This window comes from Balaenoptera borealis, assembly GCF_965194805.1.
Source record: "Balaenoptera borealis genome assembly, chromosome: 13".
Classification (NCBI taxonomy): Eukaryota; Metazoa; Chordata; class Mammalia; order Artiodactyla; family Balaenopteridae; genus Balaenoptera; species Balaenoptera borealis.
Window position 1 is genome coordinate 94190016 of NC_138870.1, and position 25938 is coordinate 94215953.

The window sequence follows — 25938 nt, forward strand, 5'->3', positions numbered from 1 at the left end:
GGGGGAAAAAAGTGAGGAATTATGATTCCAGAAGGGAATGCTTGAGATATCAACAATGCCAGATTCCAGAGAGGAACTGTACACCAAAAGGATGCTCGAAGGCTGTGGGGCTGTACCATTACCATGACAATCACATACAGATGCCCAAGAAACAAACCAAGGGAAGGTATTATGTGAAGAGAAGTGAAAATGTGAGTAGTCAAAAGTCAAAAGAGAAATGAGATTGTTCCCATATGGCGATCTTTTGGATGTGAGTTTGAAAATTTTCAGGGAAGAACAAAAAACTGGAGGAACACAACCAGGACTTTGAGCTAAGCCACTGAGAGGGGTGGAGTGTCATTTCCCTTTCAACATGGAGGTGTCCTCGGTAGCAATACAATCCTGAATAGCAGTTTGTCAAACACTAAGCTTTCCTAGTCTCAACTACAAAACTAAGAAGAAAGATAAAGGAAAAAAATAAAGGGAAGGAGCCAAAAAAAGGTGTGTGTTTTGGGGCATGGGAGGTGACTGGGAAGAAAAACCATTTAGTAAATCAAAATTGCTCAGATTTATATGGAATTCTGGGTATCTTTTCAGGGGAACTGAGTAATTTTTAGAATAGCAATATTTTTCAAGAGCCAGTCTTGGCCTTGGCAAGGAAATGGTTATAACTGAAGATAAGGAGCAACGTAGAAGAATTCAGAAAGAAACCAAAGCTCTGGAAAAAGTGAGGCTTTTTTTGGTTCATTGTAAAGGAACATAAATTAGCCTCAAACCCAATCTCCGCCTACCCCCCAACTTCCCAGAGTCCTGTGCAGCCCACAGAAAGTGGAAGTGAGCCAAAGCCAACAGTGTGGGCTGAAGCTCTGTGGATGAAGGGTGGGATGGGCTCGGGGGGACCTGGCTGGCAACCCAATGGAATCACTTGAAAGCACTGCCACAAAATGGAGACTAAATAATCACTGAGGACTTTCAAAATGCAAAGAAAATGGGATACGCTTAGCAAAATCACAGAAAAGATTCCCTACTCCAACTCATTTCAAAAAAACAAAAACAAAACCAGAAAGGATAATAGAAAATGAAACAAAGCAAAACATACCTGTTCTCTTACCGGTCTTTAATTAAAGCATAAAATACCCTCCCTCTTCTCTCCTCCCAGCCACCCTGGAACGAATAGGGACCTGGACACAGCTCAGGTAAAAGACTTCGGCCTTCCAGCTACAAAGAGTGGAGATAGCAGACAATAGAACTGGTGATTCATTACAAAAGAATACACTCCGGAGTGGCCTGCTGCCACTTGGGCTCCCTGCACTATTTAAAGGAACAGCAGCCCCCTTTCTAACCTCCCTTATTCTTAACACCTTCCCTCCTCTTGGTCCTGATGGAAAACAGATTTTGAAGAAAATGCCAGCAAAGCACTGAGCTGTCCAAGAAAGGGAGGGCTTTGTGTTCCACAGAAACTGGCAGTCTTACACTATAGTAGAGAACAAAAATTTTCTTTAACGTCCACACTGTAAAATCTTTTCCTCTCTGCCTAGTATACTTTCCCTTTCAACAACAAATAGTATAACCTTTCCTTATTAATTGGAGTTGAAGTCATTTGCAACTTTGTCTAATTTGACACATATTACAAGAATGTATCTCTTCCCCTTCCTTTTATTCCACATTGTTATTTTCACAGATGTGAGGAGATGCAATAATTTGGTTCACATGCTCTGAAAGAAGAGAGTACCTCAGTAAAATACTCCTATAACATATACAGGAATGACAGATAAACCTAAAGTTATTTTTTAAAAAGTCACATGAGCATGTTTGTCTACTATACTAGAATTCTGTAATTATATTGCCATTTGCTTTTTTTTTAAAGCAAAACTCTGATAACTTATTGTAAATAACAGAGCCTTATAAACCAAAAACAGGCCTTATAAAACCAGAGCATATATAGTAACAATGTGTGTACACCGTGTAGCTACAGATATGGATCTAAATGTGATGAAAATGTCATCCACTGAAGGCCCTTCACCTTCTTCCACCAAGTGAGCGATGGAAACCACGGGATATAGAAATGTTAAGATCAAAGATGCAAAGAACCTAGGTGACAAAATGATGAAAACATATCTAAATACTTTTCTTAATATACTTGTTAAGATACTAAATACCACAATAAACTGTTTAACTTTGATAACTGAACCCTGAACACTGCAGAAATTTTCTATTCAGAAAGTTTATGTGACAGATCATTATCAAATATTGGGATTTGACATCTGGCTCAAAAAACCAAAAACTACCCCCCCACCAAAAACAAAACAAAACAAAACCATAGGACAAATAAAGATTGGGCCTATCTTGCTATTTTATGTATGTTACATTAACATAGAAAGTATATACAAAAAACAAACATGCTGGAATATTGAAAATTCACAAGTCTGACATTCTATACTTTCCATTTGTATAAATTCAGGATGGGCAAAAATGAGTTCCTTGTTTCCTTCAGCATTCACACACACTGAGAAAATCATAATGATTTTCACTTACCTATTAGAATTCTTAACCTCCCCCAACTCCCTTTTTTCAGTTTCTATTTATCTCTTCTGCTTCATTCCTAAAATTATAGTTTCCTTAAATACTTATTATTAAGACCAAGATATTAAGTGTGCAAATGCTTGTGCATTCGAACTTGGGCTTGCACACGTTTACTCAGCTGCTCTAGAAACTAAGGGGACAGGCTCCAAGAGGCCACGGAAAACCTCTGATTATAAGAAGTCCTAGTTTAGATAACTCTTTCACTGATTTAAAAATATATACAATGAAAAGTCAAGTAGTTGAAAAGGCTCCAGTAATAGCTGAGAAAGAAGAGAGCTGGTACCCTCTAATATGGTCAGTTAATGAAAACTGAACGAGGGCTCCAAGTTTAAGAAGTATCATCTCCCAAGCAACAAAGAGAAGCCAAAAACATGTTTTCTCTTTTTTAAAAAGTAAAGCAATATTTCAAAAGAGTTAATCGGGCTGATGATGAAGGGATAAGAAGTGGAAGAGAAAATATTTCAAGGGTTTCTCCACTTTCCAGAAGAGGGAGGGGTTTCTTAATAATCTCCAAACTCAGATCTGCTGAAAAATTACTACGGAAAGACATATTCTTTGAAACTTCCCTTTCCTCTCGGTCATGCTGGGAAAATCTCCTTAATGCTTTACCTCCTTCCAAACAGCACTGCGGGTCATTATATAACATTTAACAGAACAGGGTTCTAGCTCCTAAAATGATGCCTCTATCCAGATAGCCAGTTGACTCTCTCGCCCTCCGGTGGTGACTTAGGAAAAGAGATGAGAGAATACAAAAAAAAAAGGGGGGGGGCAACCTCCTTAAAAGGAAAGCACTGTCCAGTGATGAAATTTCCCTACAGAGCATAAAAGCCTGGAGTGAAACTGATCTTAAGTCTGAGACTAAAGGACATGAACGTTCCACAATGCAAACGATTCTCATTGATAAATCACAGTCTCATCGTTTCCTCTCAACCTACATATAAAGAAAAAATGGAAAAGGAACATACAGAAGGGTGCCAAGAAGAAAAATAGCACCACCAGGGGAAATTGGGGAAGAGTATTCACCTTTCCATGTCAGGAATGACTTGCTAAAATGCAGATATTGCCTGGTATAACCAAAGACAGGGGGAGAGAGAGAGGTGTGGGGGGGGGCGGGGGGGGGAGGGAGAGAGAGAGAGAGAAGAGAGAGAGAGAGGAGAGAGAGAGAGAGGAGAGAGAGAGAGAGGGAGAGGGAGAGAGAGAGAGAGGGAGAGGGAGAGAGAGAGAGAGGGAGAGAGAGAGAGAGAGGGAGAGGGAGAGAGAGAGAGGGAGAGGTCTTCCATTTCCTACTCCCTCTCCTTCAGATGTCTTTTAATACCCGTGTGATTGTCATTTATACATTCAGACTTGTTCTTCTGCCAGGGAGGGCTCTACCTGCCTCTGCTGCACCTGGATGCTTCTATGTTCTCACGGAAAACAGTCTTTGCCAGTAACAAAGACATGAAAATGAAACATTTTTCTAGCCTTCATTTTTAATAAGCCATTTAGAGCAAAGGCAGCAAAACTGCAAGTCCATTGCCAATTCTGAGAAACCAAAGCGAATCAGGAATCAGATTTCCTTATAACACAAATTCTTCTGCAATTCTTAAAAGGAAGTCGATCCCTCTCCCCTCTTTTTGGCAGTCTACAAGAATCTCTTCCTACCTCTGCAGTCTCTCTCTCCCTCCCTCTTCTCAGAACCAAGACAAAGAGGTAGACAAATCCCCACAGGGTCTTTCCTGAGCTACAGCTGCACAGTACAGGAAACAGGAATCTGCTATGGAGCTAAGGGAGGGGAGAGAAAAAAGGATACGGATACACCACACACACGGACTCACAACAGGCACAGACTAACACTTTCCAGCTGATAACAATAATTCTGGCCCTTTCTAAAAAGACAATAATAATTAAAACTCTGGTGACTATGCCCCCCCCATCTTATTTAGATCTCAGAAACGAGAAAAGAAACGCACGGAGGAAACATAGATCTTACCTGAGTTACCATTTTCTTTTTCTCCATAAACCAAATGGAACAGATGATGAACACTTCAACGCGGTTGTGCTGGGGCACACCTTCCACAGCTTGCTTTCCACCCCCCTCCCCCCCCCAAGTCTAGCTCTTAAGGGTGGGTGATTGTTCTCCCTTTATCCCGTTTTCCTTCCTTTTTCTTTCTAGTGTTTCTTCCTTTCTTTTCTCTTCCTCTCTGGCAGTCTCTCCCCCTCCTTCTTTCTCCAGCTCCCTCCCATATCTCAGGCAGATGGCTGAAGGAAGCCCCACCCCCGAATGCCTAAGGTAATTAATCAGAGTAGAGCCCCACCTCTTCCTCCTCCTCCCACCCGCTCCCGGCAGGCTGACATCTCCCAACTCCAGAAACAGGCCTGCCGGAGAATGGCAGTTTGGTGTGTGCTTTGCGCACGCGCGCGTGTGTGTGTGTGTGTGTGTGTGTGTGTGTGTGTGTGTGTGTGTGTGTGTGTGTGTGTGTGTGTGTGTGGAGGAGGGAAGGGGGGGGAGAGAGAGGGAAGGGCAGGCGCCATGTGCCCGCATATTTTAAGGAGTTTCTCCGATGGTGGCATTAATTATATGGCACGGGAAGTATTCACAGCAGCTTACCATAGTAAGTACAGATTTAAAACGTTCCATCTAAGAATACCTGATAATAAATAAGGAGCGAAACAGAAACTATTAAAAAAAATTTCCACTGATGTACAGTTTATAGATGCAGCGGATGTAATAAAAGATGAGAAGAGCTGCTCAATGATGGGCTGACTGGAAGGTTTTCAAGGAATGGAAATATGCAAGAAACTGCTTGCCCTAAGCTAGTCTAATGACTGCAAAGGACAAAAAGAGAGGAGGGAGGTAATTTAAGTGCTTCTTTTTTTCTACTGTAAAAAACCTGGGGATTCTGAAAAAGGTGTCTACAACCATGACTGCTTAAGAAGCTTAAGGTGGATACAAATTTGGCTGCTCAAGGCTTCCAGCTTCATTTAAAATTCTGATTAACTGAGAATTTACCCTTTGCGTTCCCCAGCCTTCTGCATCTCAGCCTCTATTGAAAAACATAAACCCTTTCTTGTACACACACTGGACATGTGTCATTACTATAACTAGTCATTGTTACTATAGAGTGCTATAGACACAGGAGGTTTGGGAGAATGTTTACTGAATGTAAGAGTTTCTTTTAACTTCTCTTAGTAAAAAGTCATAATGAAAAAAAGCATAAAGGTGTGATTCAGTTCAGAAGTCCTGGTCAAAGTCATAATTCTGCCCTTTACAAGTGATCTTGGAAAAGTCTTTGACCTCTGAATATAAATGTCATATCTCCCTACTTTCTATTATTATATATTCAAATAAAGTAACCTATGTGAATGTTTGATGAGTTTATGATGTTTGTCTCATAAAAATAAAGATTTTCTGGGCTTCCCTGGTGGCGCAGTGGTTGAGAATCCGCCTGCCAATGCAGGGGACACGGGTTCGAGCCCTGGTCTGGGAAGATCCCACATGCCGCGGAGCAACTGGGCCCGTGAGCCACAACTACTGAGCCTGCGCGTCTGGAGCCAGTGCTCCGCAACAAGAGAGGCCGCGATAGTGAGAGGCCCGCGCACTGCGATGAAGAGTGGCCCCCGCTCACCGCAACTAGAGAAAGCCCTCGCACAGAAACGAAGACCCAACACAGCCAAAAATAAATAAAATAAATAAATTTATAAAAATAAATAAATAGATTTTCTAATTTTTTAGTATTCTAATAAATAAGATCCTATTCTAAAGGTTTTATTATATATTTTAAGTTATGCTATATTTATGTTATAATCTCTAATAGATTACCTGAAGAACAAAGAGATTAATTCCAAAATTGAGCTTTCTATTTTTAAAATAAACACATAAAGAAATCAAAATTAAAAATCACAAATCACACCGAGAATACTTAAGTTTTTGCTGTCTCAATGAGGATTATTTGGCAAAATGTATAACCAAGCTTTAAAAAAATGTGCCGTATAATAACGTTGGTTGGCACATTGCCGATGTAACATCATCATGCTCCCATCCAAATTAATAAGCATTTTAACAATTCTGAAAAGAACACAGGAACTACCAAACAATCTGGAGAGCCTGGAGAAACCGGCACAGTCATTGCTATTTACTGAGTACCTACAATATGTCAGGCACTGTTCTGGGCATTTTATAGCTATCCGTATACTTTTAGTATAACCTGTACGTGTAAAGAAATATGTACAAAAGAATGGGATCTTTAAACATTAGAAAACAACATTAAGAGAAAAGGAATAGATTGATTCTGAACTTGTTCTTATTTAACATCTTTAGAAATGATCTGGAAGATAGAACATATTACATTCTCTGAATTTGCAACTGAAAAGCCAATTTGGAGATAAAATGCAGTCAAAAAATTTTAAAGACGAAGTGAGGAAGCAGAAAAGAGGTAGGCGAGTTTCACTGGAAGCAGGGGCAATGCAGTGTGCTTTTGGGAAAATCTAAATCATATTTATGGGATAATTATTTACGCTTTCAGTTCTAATATAAGAAATAAACTGAGAATCACTGTATACCATTCTCTGAATCCGCTGGTCCACAATAGTGCTAGGGGCAAAAAACCAGAAGCACCAAGACAGAGTCCCCCACTCCCCACCACACACACACACACACACACACTCACTCACTCACACTCACACACATGCTAGCCTTATGAAAGCCATGGCTGTCTTGAAGCTTGCAAACCCTCCATACGTATGGAAAGACAACAAAGCCCCAGGAAGAGATTTTTTAAATAAAAATGAGGGATTCCCACATGCAAAAAGTCTAGGACTAGGATAAAGGTTTCCCTAGGCCTGGTATTCATGCCTCTTTTCTATATTTAGGACCACTGTTTTATACTGCAAATAATAAACTTATAAAAGTCATTACTACAAGAAAGAGTTAATGTGAGCTAAAAGTGAAAAAAAAAGTATTAAAAATAATTTTCATCAACTCACTGATCATAGTGAGCACTGCACGAACTCAAGGATATTTTGACGTGCATCCCTGACTTTAAAGGGTGGTGTTATAGAGGACAATCTGCTCCCTCGTGCCCAAGTGAGAGAAGAGCAATTGAACAGTCCGGATCTGACCCAGCAAAACAACTGGAGGCCCCTGGTGGCTGAGTGTGCCCAGTGGTGTACCAAGGAGAAACGCATTTCAGGGCATTTTCTGGGCAGGAGTGAGGGGGCTGGGGAGGTAGGCAGGCAAACAGACAATAAGAACGTCAGCTAAGGGAGGAGACCACATCCACCCTTGTGGATCAACCTCCAGCTTCCAGCACAGTGCCTGATATATGGTAGGTACTCAATAAAATAAACAAATGAAGGAACTTCTCCGAGTTGTCTCCATGTCTTCATTGTTTCCTCAGTGTTCCACGTAACCCCCGGAGCTCCAGCTTCCTGTCCCCCGTACCACTCAATGGAAACGGATCTTATTAAAGTCGCCAAAGACCTCTGATGGCCAAAGTCAATCAATGGACATGTTATATCTTCTTTGACTTGTCTGTGGCATTTGGCACTCCCTCCTTTTGGAAACTCTTACTCTCAGCTCCAAATGAAACTCTTATTCTGAGCCTTTCTTGATTTTCCTCTTTTCCTGTTAACTCACTTCCCCATCTTACTCTTTTTCCTCTGCCCACCTTCTATGTTGGTATTGCTTGAGGTGCCATCTTCAGACCTCTTTTTACTGCATACCACAGGTTCTTAACCCAAGGTATATAGTTCCTCACACAGATACCCTGGTGGAAATTTGTTATTTTTATGTGCATTTCTGTGCAGAGAGGATCTACGGTATTCATCAGATTTTCAAAAGGGTACACATCTAAAAAAAGTTAAACAACAGTCCTTAGTTCCCGAGGCCTCCTGTTGACCAACACGCTTGCTGTAGGTGATGTAATCCATCCCATAGCTTCAATTACCACCCATTTACCTTGATGACCCCCACATTTCTATGTCCAGTCCAGATATCTCTCCTGAACTCCAGATCAAAATATCCAAATGCTAAATAATGGTCATCTCCATTTAGATATCCTACAAATTTCTCTATCTTAAAAGACCAAAACTAAATTAAATTCTTAAAATCGAATCACTAATTCATTTAGCAAATGTTTGAGTGTCTACTATGTGCCAGGCACTATTCTAGGCACTGGGGGAAAACAGTAAATGGGCAAAGGAGATAAAAATCCCTGTATGTGTGAAGCCTGGATTCTAGTACTCATTCTACCATGTTTGTTTACTTGGTGAAATGTGGTTAAACTTCATAACCAGTAAAAGAGGTATCAGTTCTTGAAAACTTACTCTGTGGTGTCTTATCAGGCAACTACATATATTCTTAGCTCATTTCATCCTCAAGACATTTTAATCTCCTTTGCAGAGATGAGGGACCTAAGACCAGGTGAGGCTAAGTATCTTGCCCAAAGTCACCAGAGCTAGCAAGCTGAAGTGTCCAGATTTAAACTCAAATTTGATGAGAAGTCTGGAGTCCTTCCAAGACTCCTCCTTCTCACTCAACACCACACCAAACCAGAAGCAAGTCTTTTTGATTTCTCTGAAATGTTGCTCTTTCTTTTCATCCCTAGCACCACAAATTCGGTTCTGACCTTATTATTTTGCATTCAGCCTCCTACTTATCTCCCTGCCTTCAGTCTACCCCTCTTCCCATGCAGGCTTCTTACTACTCTCAGAGCTTGATCTTTCTAAACACAAATCTCATCATGCCACTTCCCTGATTAAACTCCTCAACTACTGCCCACAGCCTAACAAGGGGTACAATTCTAACTCTTAAGTAGGCACCTAACACACATAACGTGGCTTCAGCCCCCTTGTCCAGAGCCCCGGCTTTCCCTCTCCCCACCCACTGCTCTCCTCTGCTCCTACCACACTTCACGACTTGCAGTTAGTTCCTCAACGACACCTCTGTTCTTTTCTGTTTTCTGTTTTTCCTCCCTTGAGTACGGCCTTCTATCTGGCTAATTCATCCTTCAAGGCTCACTTCAGGGATCCCCTGCTCCAGAAAGCCTTTGCTGGCCTACCTGCTCCCACACCTGGGTTAGGTACTCCTTATCCCTGTGCCTTAGCGCCTAAGCCATGGTTGATACTGTTTCTGCATAACTTTGACCCGACTGTGAGCAATCTGAGGGTAGGAACTGTGTTTCACAATCCTAACGCAGTTCCTAACCCAACGCCTGAATACCTAGTAGACGAATAAATGTTTGATGAAATCAAACTGTAATGCCTTGATTTCTACCTCTAGCCATTTATTTATCCATATGCGGGTACCTAAGAACGAAGAGCATCTCTGTGGTTATCAAAATACTATAAAAGCATTCTTTTCTTCCCAAAGAGTACTTGGAAATATCTTTAAATTTATAAATTTACTTCAGTATCTTGGAAATTTGAAAGGAAGATGTACAAAATGAGAGAGCGGGAGAAAGGCTTTGTTTTCGACTTTATTAGAATAGTTCAGATTCTAGACAAAACAACACTCACTGATTAAAAAAAAAAACAACTCACTTTAGGTGATGTTGCTCCTCACAATTTTAGGGACTCAACCTTCCTACCTTCCACCCACTTACCAGCAATGCTATAAAAGCAGGTCCAAGAGTCCCTGACCAGAAGGCAGGGTTTGCTCATACTTTCCCAGGCTGCCCCTAACACCCAAGTGAAAAGCAACATTAAAGGGACAGCATTTCCGGCAATAATAAAAACTTGTTAGTATAAAAGCTTTTCACAGCATGTCCCCCTCATAACCCTAAGTGTAAATAACAATTTACACCTAATAGATATAAATACCTTTCCAGAAGCATTTCCCAGACAATACTACTTTAATATCTCTTGTCCCAGCATTCTCTTTAATATAAATAAAGCCAAATTATAGATAATTCTACTATATCCTAGCTCATCTTCTCAGGGTTAGGCAGTGTTCAGATATATATAACCCATTCTAGAAAAAAAGGTAAGCAAAATTTGAAATCAAGTGCTTTAAACGTTATATGCTTATAAAAAACAAATAATCCTCATATTTATTTCCTGTCCCCCCAAATCAAACCTTTAGAACAAGATCACAAATAGTATACACTAAGACATAGGTGAGGCCAGAGATATTAGAAAACATCACTTCATAAATTATTAACTAGATTTGCATAAAATACTCCTTAAAATCTCTTTAAACTATCCCAAACTCTAGATAACTGAGTCATATATGCAATTGAAATTATGTGTACATTCTCTGTATTCTCTGAGAGACTAAGGAAAAGGTTCTTAGACAAATACTTAAAGGGATGGGACATAAACAAGTTTATGAATAACCAGATTATCAAGAAATTACATGATTAATCGGTGAAAACTGAAGTGTACTGTTTCTGCAATAATACAATATGCCACATCTCTATTACTAAATTACTGGAGATTCTGCTGGTTTTCTTCACCACTAAATCCCTGTGCCTGGCATAGTATCTGGCACATAACTCAAAAAACATTTGGTGAGCAATAAACTAATTTGAAATGAGAAATTAAAGTATATATATATATATATATATCCCCCTTGACAGCAAGGTCATCTGCCCACAAAGCAGTGGACAGCCTATGGGCTAAGTCACTCTATAGCATTCTGCAGACCTGAGCATCCTCTAGGCACATGTATCTTTTAGATAGGTCACTTTCTGTCTCTCAGTCTTCCAGATGCCTAATATCCTTAAGCTGTACTTGGCTCTCCTAAACCCTCAAATCAGGATACACAGCTACACCACCCAAAATGTAAGATCCTGCTTCTTCTCCCTCCAACTGCCCCATTCACCTCAAAATGATAATCAGAGCCAATGTGTTCGATGGGTGACAGGTTAAGTAAAACTGCCTCAGGAAAAACTGCGACACTAGAGGAACCCCTAACTTGCAACAAGTTGTCACATAACATAAAATTGACCATCTTAGCCATTTATACCGTTCAGTGGTATTAAATACAGTGGACCTCTGAAGAGCATGGGTTTGAACTGTGCAAGTCCACTTACATGTGGATTTTTTTCACTGCACATGTACACAATCAGTGGTTGGTTGAATCCAAGGATGCAGAACCACTGATACGGAGGGCTGAGTGTGAAGTTATACATGGATTTTCGACTGAGCAGAAGGTTGGTGCCCCTAACCCCCACACTGTTCAAAGGTCAACTGTGTATTCATAATTTGCTACCAGCACCATCATCCGTCTCTGTAACTCTTTTCATCTTATAAAACTGAAACTCTAACACAGATGTAGAGAACAAACGTACGGACACCAAGGGGGGGAAGTGGCGGGGGGGGGGTGGTGTGATGAATTGGGCAATTGGGCTTGACATGTATACACTAATATGTATAAAATAGATAACTAATAAGAACTGCTGTATAAAAAATAAATAAAATTAAATTAAAAAAAAAAGAAAAAAACTGAAACTCTATACCCATTAAACAGTAACTCTCCATTCCCCCTGTCCCCAGAGCCCCTGGCAACCACCATTCTACTTTTTGTCTCTATGAATTTGACTATGCCAAGTACCTCATATAAGTGGAATCATACAGTGTCTGTCTTTTTGTGAATGGTTTATTTCATTTAGCATAATATCCTCAAGGTTCATCCATGTTGCTGCTTGTATCAGAACTTCCTCCCTTTTTAAGGCTGAATAATATTCCATTGTGTGTATATACCATGTTTTGGTTATGCATTCACCCACTGATGGATACTTGGGTTGTTGCTTCCACCTTTTGGCTACCGTGAATAATGCTGCTGTGAACGTGGGTATACAAATATCTTTCCAAGATTCTGCTTTCAATTCTTTTGGGTATATACTCAGAAGTACAATTGCTGGGTCATATGGTAATTCTATTTTTAATTTTTTCAGGAACCACCATATGGTTTTCCACAGCAGCTGTACCATTGTACATTCTTATCAACAAGTGCACAAGGGTTTCAATTTCTCCGCATCCTTGCCAACACTTGTTATTTTGTTACTTTTTTTGACAGTAGCCATCCTAACAAGTTATATTTTAACCATCTAGTCAGAGGTGATAAATGTCTAATCCAAAAGACTAATTTCAAGAACAGCTTCTCAAATAGATTTTTTATGGGTAGGGAGACTACACTCATTGTCCTTTAAATCATATCTAGCAAGCCCCTATCTACTTCCTCTGCCTGTATTTTAAACTGATTTGGCCCAGATTTGGTTCTGCAAAAATTATAACTAATAAAATAACCAATTTCAATTGCATACTCTTAAGACAGGCATGATTTTATTAACCGTAAGAGTAATAAAAGGTCAAGTACCTAAAATACTTAATTGCCCTATGTTGAGAACTCACTTTGTTTCATTATCTCAACATTAGCAATTCTAGAACTACTTAATTTAAAAAATAGGTGCAAAACCTTTAATTTTTTATAAATATTGTACAATCACGTCCTCAATAACGTCCAATTGCATAACGCACTGGTACAGAACCACAAGTATTCATAGTATGCAACAAAGAGCTTTGATTTAACTAAGTACAAGAATATAATAGAAGCTAAAAAGAAAATTTTATAACTATAGTTGAGACAGTTTGGGTAGCAAACAATCATCATAAATGCACCATCATTTATAAATGCACTGGAAAAACCTGTTACCCTAACAGAATTAAGAAATAAGACTGTAACATAGTTTGGGATCCTTCAACTTAAAACTGCTTTTTCAATCACATTAACTTCCTTGATGTGGTGGAGAGTGTACTCTTAAATTTTAATATCCCATTACCTGCATTTCTAAGCTACCTTAATTTCAGATAGAATAAACCTAATAAATGGAGCAAAGTCAGGAAAGTGCTGTTTCAAATACTGAGCACCACATTTAACAGTACTAAATCTTAATGATTTGGGGTGGCAAATTCATTTTATCATAAATGAATAAAATTGTCCTGCCAAAGACTATCAAACATGTCATAATTTCTAAACAAGAACCCTTTAATCCACTTCACAATTTTTATTTCTGGGGAGAACGGCCAATTTTCTACATCAAAAAACTTATTTACATATTACAATTCTGTTTTTCATAAATCTCCAACATCTCAATCTTCTTTGGAAACATTTTTACTTATTCAGCTTTTTTTTTATACTACTTATATTACAGTTATTACAAGTCCATTACTTTACTAGTTGGGTCTCAGAAATTTACTGTTCACAGATGTTTCTCTTCAAAAGAACATCAATATTTACTTGTAAGAAGCTTTGCTTCTAATCTAGTCTCATGACACATCCAGCCTTAAGCTGTTGCATAGACCAATCTATTGTGTTATGCCAGGAGAGAAATAGCTCACAGATAAATGAGACCCACAAATATATCAAAGCCTCATTATGGAAAATATATGCTCGATTTGAATAACTCAAAATCACAGAGAGTTATACAGTTAACATAAAACATGTAGTATAGACCAATGTCCCACAACATAGTTAAAGAAACATAGCCATATCCCCTCCCACATGACTCCATACTGGTAGCTCACGACGTGAACGAGAGTTGTGAGTTTACTCTAGAGAGCTTACCCAACAGATCCAATTAAAAATAGCGTGGGTTAGCCTTTAGGACCAAAATACCTAATAAGATATACTGGTTTGTTTGTCACTTCCTTTAACCCTATGCATTTCTGTCCAACCCACAACTTAGGAGCTAATTATTAAAGAAATGGCAATCCGTAAAAAAAAAAAAATAATTAAATGCCATAAAAACAAACTAAACCAAACTGAGAAACTAAGTAGTGTCTATAATTCAGATATAATTGTATTAACCATTTTTATTTTCCTATTCTAGATTTTCAGTACAATTAATATTTCAAAGCATCATGACATATGAAAAATCACCTAGTTCAACCCCTTCATTTTATATACAAGGAAAGTGAAGTCAAGAAAAATGAAGCTATTTGAGCATGACATGGAGGTGTTAATACCACAGGTTGAATCAGAATCCAGAATCCTTAACTTCAACTTTATTTACTGTACTGCTACTAATTAAAGGCAAATAGCTATTCAGGAATATGCTTGATAAAGCCCTACATTTTTATGATTCTAGATTTCAACCAGTTAATAACTAAGATGGTAATGATCCCATCATAGAAAGTCTAAAAATGTTAAGTGTGAAGAGAGTGCCCTCTACTGTATATTACCTATCTGAAAAATACAGCAACATTTGGAAACCGCCATCTGTGCTTCTCATCTACTCAAAATGAAGCCTGAAGTTTACTATAATATATATGGTGGCTTAATTATGTTACATTTATAATGCCAAGCCCAGTATTTAAAACACACACACACACACACACACACACACACATGCATGTGGGTAACCACACACACACGGACCTCTGAAGCTTCGGAACTTCTAGGATTGAAAGCAACCACCGCTGCCCAGCCCTCAATACTATAAAACACAAACTTCCTGTTACAGCAAATTAGCAAATAGCTTTGGGAAATCTATGCTCTGAATGGTACCAGGTCAGAAGACAGGAAGCTTATAAGCATTTCATCCCACCATCAAGTACTATCTAGAAACAAGTTATAACCCTTAGCTTACCTGGACAACAGGATATTGATAATCCATACAATATACACCATACATAGCAAAGGGGAAAAAAATCTTCCAATAAAGACAGTACAAAAAGTGTCTAAGCTTTTGCCTTGTTTGATCTGGCTGTCCTGTCCAAAGGAACCTGGTAGCACCAAAAAAAATCCTTGGCTGACTTCCAGTCTACGCAGATAGGTATGTTGGCTCAGGTAATGAAGAAAGAGCTTGCTTCAGGCCAGGCTTTCACCCCAATAAGACTCAACACTACACAGAAGTAATGGCTGTTTTTCAGGGAAAAACAAAAAGCTCCAACGGAGTTACTAGCTACAGACTGAAAACTACATTAGAGATTTGCTGTTACTGTTGGTTTTAAACTGACAACTCCTCCAGAAACTCAAGAGGTAGAGAATGACAGCCAAGGAAGGGATCGCGGGCTCCTTAAAGTGGCACCAAAAACGGTAGGAAGCACAAGGTATCCAGGATCCAAAGTGATATATATATATTCTAGGCTTTAAGTACGTCAGAGGGAACACTCCCAATCCAGGACGTGGAAAGGCAGATGGGACTGGTATTCTCTATTTCTTCTTGGGCGGGACTTCGCGCACGCGTGCGCACGTACGTGTACACACACACACACACACACACACGAACACACACACCCTTCTTACTGTCTCCGGCACAGACAGGTGTTAGGATTAACAGTATAAAATCCTTCTGCGTGGAAAGGAATGGGAGAGAAATGAAGTCACACTGTTACATGCAGTAAAAGGAGCTCTTTCATGACACTGTATGTTTTTGTATCATTTAACACCTCCTCTGCTGTGCTTTAACAGAAGCTAGGACAGCTGGCAGGATCAGCACTAGAAAAGAGGAAGGTGGCCCCAACTCTGAGGCAACATGAGTCCACTGGAGACCTTCAGATATGCCAGAGACTCTCTCAGCTGTTCCAATCAAACACGGAAGGATTAACTCCGGCTGCTTGCAAAAAGATGGGGGTGGAAAGGTCTCTTCAGAAAAGCCAGCTGCTTCTCCCCTTTTAGGAAGCTGCTATACCCACCCTGCCACTATATACAAACACGCATGTGCACACATATTTCTATAACAGATACTAAAAGCAGTAACAAATACAGACAGGTGTTAGGTCAGTCTGACAATGCAGGGCAGGTTAAAGAGTTGGCTTTCAGAGCCTAAATGGCCCATCTAAAACCAGAGAACTGCTAAGTAATTCTTAGCAAACAGGACTTAGAGTGAGCAGAAAGTAAAGATAAATGCTCAGTAAGAGAGACACACCATTTATAACTATCATTCCTAAGAAATCCCCTACTTGGGGCAAACATTCAAAAGTTCAAAATGATAAATAATTCTAAATTAGTTTCAGGGACTCTGATCTCCCTAATCTTGGAGAGCCAGTAATATTATAACATGTTTTAGTAAGATTAACCCATGAGGATTATTTGCATTTGTAAGAGACTAACTCTTACCATGCCCACTCCACCCCCAGGGCAATTTTTCTCCTTTTATGGTCATCGCAATTTATTTTAGTATTGTTCAGGAGAAATTCTCTTTTAAGAGTCAGAATGGCCTTATTAGTACATTTAAGATCTATCTCTTGGTTAAGCATTTACCTTAAATCGGTTCTGGGAGATTAGGCGGACCACTGCAATGTACTAGATTATCTTCAGATTGCTGGTACTGATTCTAAGTGTATTACACATGAGGGGCAACAATAAATCAGTTCAGTATAATTTTAAAAATTTATTGATCTATTATACACAAGGTACTGTGCTGAGCACTGGAGGAATGAACAGGCACAGTTCTGTTGTCAAGGAATTTGCAGTTTATGGGAGAATAGATCAGTACACAGGTAAAACCAAAAGGCAAGACAATGTTACAGTCCAAAATTAAACACTGTGGGCAACTTCTCACACAGGAAGTAACATTTTAAAAAAGCTGCTCTTAATGAACCCTTCCATAGTGTCACTTTCTCACCACTAAAACTATGAGACGCTGCTGTGTCAATTCTTAACAGAGATTGAGCCTTATAAAATTTTTGATCTGATACCTTAAGGGCCTATAATATACATTCTACTTGCCCCCTATACAGTTATTAAAATGGTAATAAAGAAATAACAATAGGGATGTTTCTGTGATAAAAACTTATACTAAATTTTCCCTTCTAATGAAATCATTCTCCAATCCTTCTTCCTCCTGTACGCTCTGCCCTCCCACCTTCCCTCTACTTCATTTCATGTCCAGCAGTACAGCGGTACTGGCCACACACATACTTATAAAGTAGCATCTGAATCACTATTACATCTTCTTGATATGATTGATACCAAGATTCTCTTGATATAAAGGCTGGGAAATAATGATACTTATAAATCATACAGGGCTGTGAGGCTGACAAACTTAACCTTCATGAGTTAACTCAGTTCAATATCTGATTAATTAATCACAGAAGACGGAATTTTCCCAAATTGTGTTGTATTTAAGATGATAGACTGTAACTCAAATTCTAGAACAACTGTTCTAAGTTCAGCCTGAAAGTGGTCCCCAGATATGTTATTGAGGGTCTCATCAATCTCTGGAGCTTTAAATTCTTCTTGAGGATAGATCTATACATACATGGTGAAAAGATGTGACTGATACATTATTAAGTGAAAAAAATTATACTGTTGAATAATGGTTAGGATGTAATTTCATATTTGTAAATGCACATATATGTCTGCGTGTATGTTAATCAATAAATTATATATGTAATTTATAAGCTTTATGTGTCTCACATGTAAGTTACATATGTTATATATTTATACACACACATATATAACTTACTGGTTGACATGCACACCAATATATGCCATATATAGTACATATTTATACACACACACATTGACACACATACATATTATAGGCATAAAACAAAACCAACACCTCCAGGGGGTGGGATAGTGGTTTTCATTTATTTCTTTAGAGATAAACTTCTAATCTGTCAAATACATTTAAATTAGCATTCACTGTTCCTATAACTTATCTTCTTATAAGTTGAAGGGAATCAAAACAGATTTTACGGGCTTCCCTGGTGGCGCAGTGGTTGAGAATCTGCCTGCCAATGCAGGGGACACGGGTTCGAGCCCTGGTCTGGGAAGATCCCACATGCCGCGGAGCAACTAGGCCCGTGAGCCACAACTACTAAGCCTGCGCGTCTGGAGCCTGTGCTCCGCAACGAGAGAGGCCGCGATAGTGAGAGGCCCGCGGACCACGATGAAGAGTGGCCCCCACTTGCCACAACTAGAGAAAGCCCTCGCACAGAAACGAAGACCCAACATAGCCAAAAATAAATAAATTAATTTAAAAAACAAAAACAAAAAAAACCCAGATTTTACTTTGAATACCAGTATTTTAAAAATCAGTAATACTCTCTCAGCCTCTATATTATCACATTTGCTTTACCTAACATGATGGCATAAATATAAATTCATTTAATACTGGAGGATTTAGACGATAAGCAATCAGTACCCAGGTCTAGTTTAAATAATAAGCCCTTCAGAAAAATGGCAAAATAATTCAATAAGTGAGTTACAACTCCCTGTACTTCTTTTTGTCTTTTACTTAGCTCTTTCTGTAAAATTTTTTAATTGTTATAATTTAAGACCAGTAGTTTAGTGAAACTAAAATTCTAAAAAACATTTATAGAAAGAAAGACGAACCTTTCACCCAAAAGACAGCATACTACAAAAGATCAAATTACAAATGTTACAAATTACAAATGTTAGGGTCTCCTTTCCTGACATACAGTCTTTCTGCAGACTATTGTAGCCTTACTTACCAACAGAGATTCTACGCATGGGTCAGAAGTTCCACATCGTTTCAATATTTTTTCCCATTTTCAAAGAGATTTTAAAAATAGAAACAAAAATATGTGAACATTTTCAACACAAATTACTAAGTGATCCCCACCCTCAGAGGGAACAGACTAGGTATTTCCTTTAAATTTTAAATACTATTATATTCATTCAAATAAAAATTCCAGAAATAAAAAAACCAATTCTCCACAATAAGCTCAGAGTTACTTGCTGACAATTCCAAATTACACCATTTGAAAAAGTATACACTATGCAGTATTATGAATGCTTTTACAGTATTAAAATTTTTGTATATTGATCAATTAGAAACATGAATATAGAAAATGGCCCTTCATATATTTCTATATATCTCACTAGCAGAGACATTCAGACCATAAGTTTCAACACTTGGCACACCTAGAACGTGTCTGTTAAACAGAATGTAATGATATCGGAGAGAAAGAGACCTAGTGATATTTAAGAGTGAGATACCTAGAAATTATCTTGAGATTTATGAAATTTAAGTTTTGTTTATGATAAAGTAGACAGATTACCATATCAGTCTCATGCCAGAGGACACAGTTGGTGACACTGTAGTATAATTTGTACCATTTACAACCCTAGGGATCTCAAGACTTACCCAGTACTGGATAATCAGAAAATATTTGAGATTCTTCTCTTTTCTACTCTCTCATTCTTGTTTTCTTCTCTCCTTTTCTTTCCCTTCTGCCTACGCCACAATCCTACCAAGAGTGTTCAAAGATACTAGTTAGGCTTTGGGATAGAATGCTTTGGCAAAGATTGCAAAGACCTCTGTTCTAAGGTATAAAATTGATTTTAGTAGTAATCTGAAAAGGTTCCAAAGATTGCTGTGAACTGGGATAACACAGAAGTTCAAAAAGAGACAGAGTTTGAGATAGACAGATGAGGATGGAGGGGCTGGGATCAAGAAAGATGTATATGTAGGCAAAATAATGTAGTTAGAAATAGGTAAGACTTACATAGGGATCAGTGTGACCAGTCTACTTGACTGTGAGTGAATAGTGGCAAATGACAAGAAGAGTAGGTCTGGGTCATTGTGGAGGACCTAGGCCATCAGGCTATGTATTTCAGACCTTATCTTTAAAGAGTTTGAGAGGTAAACAGTGCTACAAAAATAACATTTTATGAAAATGGCCTGTGGTGGCTGCAGGAAGAATGGAAAAGGGAACAATCAGAAGGTGGGGAGGCCAATTAGGGGCTACTGTTTGGTTTCTTTCTTTTTTTTTTTTTTTTTTTAATTTTTTTGAGTGCGCCGCATGGCATGTGGGGTCTTAGTTCCCCGAACAGGGATCGAACCCGTGCCCCCGCAGTGGAAGCACTGGAAGCGTGGAGTCTTAACCACTGGACCACCAGGGAAGTCCCAGGGGCTACGGTTATAAACAGTCTACAGATTATTAATGCAAAACCCACAAGTTAACAGTAGAAATAAAGAAGGAATAGATGTAGGAGACATTACAAGGACAGCATTCACAGGAACTGGAGACTGTTCAGAAAAAGGGTATAAGGGCAAAGGAAATTAAATATAACACTGAGGTTCTAAGTCTAGTTGACTGGCCAAATAAGGGTAACACTGCTAAAAGAGAGACATCAGAAGCATGAACTGGTTTGAAGTTGTGGCAGGTCCAATAGAAAATGTCTAACAAGTACTCAGAGTTGTAGGTGGCAGCCCCGGAAGAGAGGTCAGGGTTAGAAATGAAGATCCAAGAGGAGTCTGGGAGGAACAGTAAGGCTGCAATGATTTAGTCCACAACGTGTACTGAACATCAACCACGTACTTCAAAAAAGGAAAGAGAGGGAGAAAGAGGGAGGAAGGGAAAGAGAGAGGAGGTGGGGAGGGAGAGGAGAAGGAAGGAGGGATGGAGGGAAGAGGGAAAGAGACAACAGTTGATACAAGGCAAAGAGCTGAAAATAGAACCTTAAGGAATACTCACTTCTAGAAGGCAGAAATAGCAACAAAGGATAAAAAGATTAAGCAGGATTGTGTACTATTCACAAAAGCCAGGACACAGAGGACATGTGTTACTTTCTTCTACTTTTCTTTACTATCCTGTGTCCCTTGCACTAGGGAAAGTATTTCATAAATTGATACCAGAGATGAGTATATAACAATGTCAAGTAGAGATACAGAAAGGTTAAAGAGAATGAGAATTTAGAAAAGATGACTGAATTTAGCAAGTAGGAGACCAAGAGAAGTTTTGAGAGAGAGCTGTTTCAGTAATATCAGTAAAAAGATGGCAGTAAAATTGATAAATTCATGATCAGAATGAAAAATAGACACAATGCCTACTTTAATAAAACTTTCTACCTTGGGCTACTTTTTGGTCTTCCAAGTGGCAAGTAAATGCAAAAATAATTATTGATACATTCAACTACCCACTGCTGCCTCTATCAAGGTGGACTTTTGTTTTGTTTTTTGCTTCTGTGTCTTTGATTATATTGTTTTCTTACCCATTTCAAAGTGTTCACATCTGAAAATGGACCCCTTCAAGGCCTACCTTAAAGGCTATCTGCCCCATTAAGCTCCCCCTGATTACTTCCAGCCAGAAATAATTTCTCTTTTGTCTGAACTTCAAGATGCTTTATCTGTAGCTGGTTTATAGCACTTACCACTCTCTATGCATTTTTAGGCATACTTTTTTAATTGGATGATTTCGTTAGGGGTAGGACGTGTCAGTTCATCTTGGTATTTCTCTCAAAGAATTAAGCCAGTACCTTTTACACAGATATGCCCATCAGTATATGAAAGGGAGGGTCTGCATTTTATTACTTGAAAATACAAATCAGAGGTAAATGAATTAATCACCATGCACAGACCATCTCTTATTTGTTCATTCAGTTAACCTTCATTCATTCAACCAAGATGCCTCTAGCACTGTATGAAGTCCTAGGAATAGAAAAAGCTCTCAAAGAGCTGACAATAGGGGAGAGAAAGCAGAAAATAGTAAGTACCAAAACACCATGTGATAAATGCCATACCTATCACAACATGGCTTGGGAGAAAAATAAAGAGGCAACTGCTGCTGCAGCCACCACTGCTGCCATCTAATTTCTGAGGGTGGAGGAGCCCAGGAACAGCTCACAAGCAGTTAATGCTGGAAATGAATTGTGGAAAGCTAGTAAGAGTTTTCCAGATGGATTGGGGTCGATGGTGGGGAGCTTTGAGGCAGTGGTACAGCATTCCAAATGCACAAACCAGCATGGCATAAGCAAAGCCATACTTAGGGTGCTTACAGAAAGGCAGGCGGGTAAATATATGCAACAAAGTCAAACGCCTGTTCAAAAATATTCATATAAGACTTCCACTGGTTCTAAGGTACTGTGAGAATTGTTGAATTTTCTACACCAGTGGAAATGCTTTAAATTATATCTGCCAGAGAAGAGCAAATCACGGTGAAGTACAGAAACACTCCTTTGTGTGACACATGGTACAAAAGGAAGTATGCGTAATAACAGGGGTGCCATGCTATGGCTGAAATGTATTCTTCTATTTGGAGTGACAGACATGGCATGCAGTCTCTGAGGCCAGGAGTTAGCATTTTTGTTAGAAGTGTCTTTCATTACGCTTTCATTCTAAATCAGTATTACTAAGGTAAAATGTATCCATAAATCATAAGACAACAGACATTCACTTTAAATCTTCAAAGATAGATAGTACATAAAAGATAAGGGTAAAGGTATAACCTTTACATACAGAAAATAACTGTAAATATTCTCATACTGTTAGAGAAATATGTCTACAAATGATTCCACATAATTACCTTATATAATAGAGACTTTTACCCTCCACAGAAAGTTTCATCTCAACTAACTCATAATATCTCTGTGGTAGATTACAAAAATGGTCACAATATTTCACAGCCTCCCATCAAGAGGTGAAATTTTCTGTCCACTTCTTGAATTTGGTCTTAGCTTTGTGCCTTGCATTGGTCATTGGGATATCAGCAAACGTGACACAAGCAGAGGCCTGACAGGTGCTTGTCCACAGGGATTGGCCCTCCCCTGCTCCTCTCCAGAACCCTGAGCCAACCACGTGAAGAACTGTGGAGGGTAAGAAGCCAAGCGGAAGAGGGATGAGCTGCCCCAGTTGCGCCTCCCACCAGTTAGTTAGCTGCCAACGGCCAGACCTGAAAGTGAGGTCGTCCTAGACCACTTGGGCCCAGCCTCCCCGTACTAGGAGACTCACCCAAATTCCCGACCCACAGAACTGTGAGCAAATAAATGATTAACATTGTTTTAAGCCATTATTAAGTTTTGGGGAGGTTTGTTATGCCGCAAAACCTAACAGACACAATCTCATTGCATAACATTAAACGGTATATCTTAATATTGGTACCAACACCACACTATCTTAATTATTGGAGCTTGAAATCTGGCTGTGTTAGTCCTCCAGCTTCGTTTATCTTTTTCAAAGTTGTTTTGGCTCTTCTAGGTCCTTGGCATTTCCACATGAATTTTAGAATCAGCTTATTAATTTCTATAAAAATCTTGCTTGTATTTTGATCGGGATTACACTGAATCTATAGATCAGTTTGGGGAGAATTACTATCCTAAGAATATAGAGTCTTCCAGCCCATGAACATAGTATTTTTCTCCACTTCATTCCACTATTCAAAAATAGGTTTTTGAAGATTACGACTGTCTTTTTTCTAGTATGTGCTAAAAGCAAATGCTATTATCTGAGGTATAGCATACCTCATTACCACTCTTCTGAAGTCTACTGAATCCCCTAATACTCACATTCCTATAAGACAGTGCGGTATTGGTGTCAAGATAGAAAAATAGATCAATGCAACAGAATAGAAGATCCAAAAATAGATCCACAGGTGCAAAGGCAACTCAGTGGAGAAAGAAAAGTCCTTTCAACAAATGGTACCAGAACAACTGGATATCCACATGCAACAAAAATGAACCTAGATCCATAATTTATGCCATATACAAAATTTAACTCAAAATGAACCATAGACCTAAAAATGTAAAACATGAAACTATAAAGATTCAAACAGAAAACCTCTGCGACCTTGGATTAGGCCAAGATTTCTAAGATATGATACCAAAACACGATTCATAAAAGAGCAAATTAATAAATTGGACTTCATTAAAAGCTCTGCTCTTCAAAGGACACTGTGAGGAAAATAAAAAGACAAGCCGTAACTGACAGAAAACATTTGCAAAGCATATATCTGGTGAAGGATATCCAGAATATATAAGAACTCTCCAAGCTCAACCATAAGAAAACATGTAATCCATTTTTTTTAAAAATAGGCAAAAGATTTGGACACTTGAACAAAGAATATACAGGGATGCTAAATAGACCCTTGAAAAGATGCTCAATATCACTACTTATTAGGAAATTAAAACCACAACAATACCACTACCTGCCTATTAGAACGACTAAAATGAAAAAGACTGCAATACCAAGTGCTGACAAGGCTATGGAGGAACAGAAAGTCTCAAATACTGCTGGCAGGAATGTAAAATGGTACAACCAATGTGGAAACAGTTCAGCAATTTCTGAAAAAGTTAATTATACACCTACCATATGGTCCATGCATTCCATTTACCCAAGAGAAATGAAAACATATATCCATATAAAGACTTGTACATGAATACTCGTAACAGCTTTATGTGTCATGGCCTAAAACTGAAAACGTCCATGAACAGATAAATGATGAACAAATTGTGGTATATCCACACTGGACTATTACTTGGCAATAAAAATAAATGAACCACTGGTATATGAAATAACATCGATGAATCTCAAAATAACTACAATGAGCGAAAGAAGCCAGGTAAAAATGAGTATTTATTGTATGATCCCCTTTTTATAAAATAATAGAAAATGAAAACTAATCTATAGTGTCAGAAAGCAGACCAGTGGTTGCTTGGAAATGTGCGGGGAGTGGGTGGGAATTGGAAGGATTACAAAGGGGCACAAGAAAACTTTTGGAGATGATTAATGTATTTATTATCATGGTTGTGGTGATGATTTCATGGGTGTATACATATGTCAAAACTTAAATTAGAAGCTTTACATATTTGCAGTTTATTGTATATCAATTATACTTCAATAGAGCTGTTTTAAAATTAAATGAATTCCTGCCCTACTTACTGCAATGAACTTGCAGAGGGCTAGTTATTTTCTTTGCAGGGGGTGTGTGGACTGGTAAGGGGATGTAGGGGAAAGTCCCCAGTATGCCCTAAAACATTACAGAAAAAATCTTATCAAAAGGAAGACTATGGGTATAGCGGTATGAGATATAAGCAGAAGCAAGAAGGCAAGTTTTTCTGAAAACTATTTTGGATTAGTCTAGGTTAGACCCCTGCTACATACACTCTTAGCACTTGTACATATCCTTTCCAACTTGTCATACATATTATTTCTGCCTCTCCCACTCCAGGAGGGCAGGCACAATAGAATCTATTTTATTCCTTAAAATATTCCTAATACCCAGCAGAGTGTTGGGTATTAGGTCTGATTGGTCTACACAAGCAACACACTGTGTGATTAAGAGTCCAGGGTTCTGAAACCAAACCACTGGGACTTAAATTGTAGTTCTATCACTTCTAGCTGTGTAACTTTGGAAAAGTTATTTAACAGCTCTGCCTCAGGTCCTTCATCTGGAAAAAGAATTACCTACCTCATAGGGTGGATGTGATGATTGCATCAGTTAACATATGAATGCCTTGCATATAGCAAATATATTATAGTTACTGTTATCATCATTTTCATCAGCATCATCTCCAATAATTTAAGAAGGGCATTTAAAGGAGATTCAGAATTACCTGATTTATGAAGCCAGATCAATTATCTGAGGAATAAGTGGCCTCAATAGGAAGCAGAAAGTATATAAAGAGCTACATAATTGTGTCAGAAGGAGGAAGGGGGAGCTCCTAAGCATAGGCAGTGTAGGGCAATACATTTCTCTTGAAGG

General features: G+C 38.7%; 1 protein-coding gene across 28 annotated transcripts in view; it reads right to left on the minus strand.

Annotated features, from left to right (window-relative positions):
* RBFOX2 (RNA binding fox-1 homolog 2) overlaps positions 1 to 25938 on the minus strand; it is a 266538-nt gene that overhangs the window by 90363 nt on the left and 150237 nt on the right. For 2 of the 28 annotated variants that reach the window (XM_082350348.1, XM_082350346.1), the window contains exon 1: positions 15132 to 15593. The exons of 23 other annotated variants lie outside the window; for them this stretch is intronic. In XM_082350348.1, the coding sequence (XP_082206474.1) occupies positions 15132 to 15176 (45 nt within the window). In that variant the 5' untranslated portion in view covers positions 15177 to 15593. Of the gene's footprint in view, positions 1 to 4531; positions 4799 to 15131; positions 15596 to 25938 lie in introns of those variants that run through there. 3 more of the 28 variants (XM_082350350.1, XM_082350347.1, XM_082350349.1) reach the window with 3 other exon arrangements.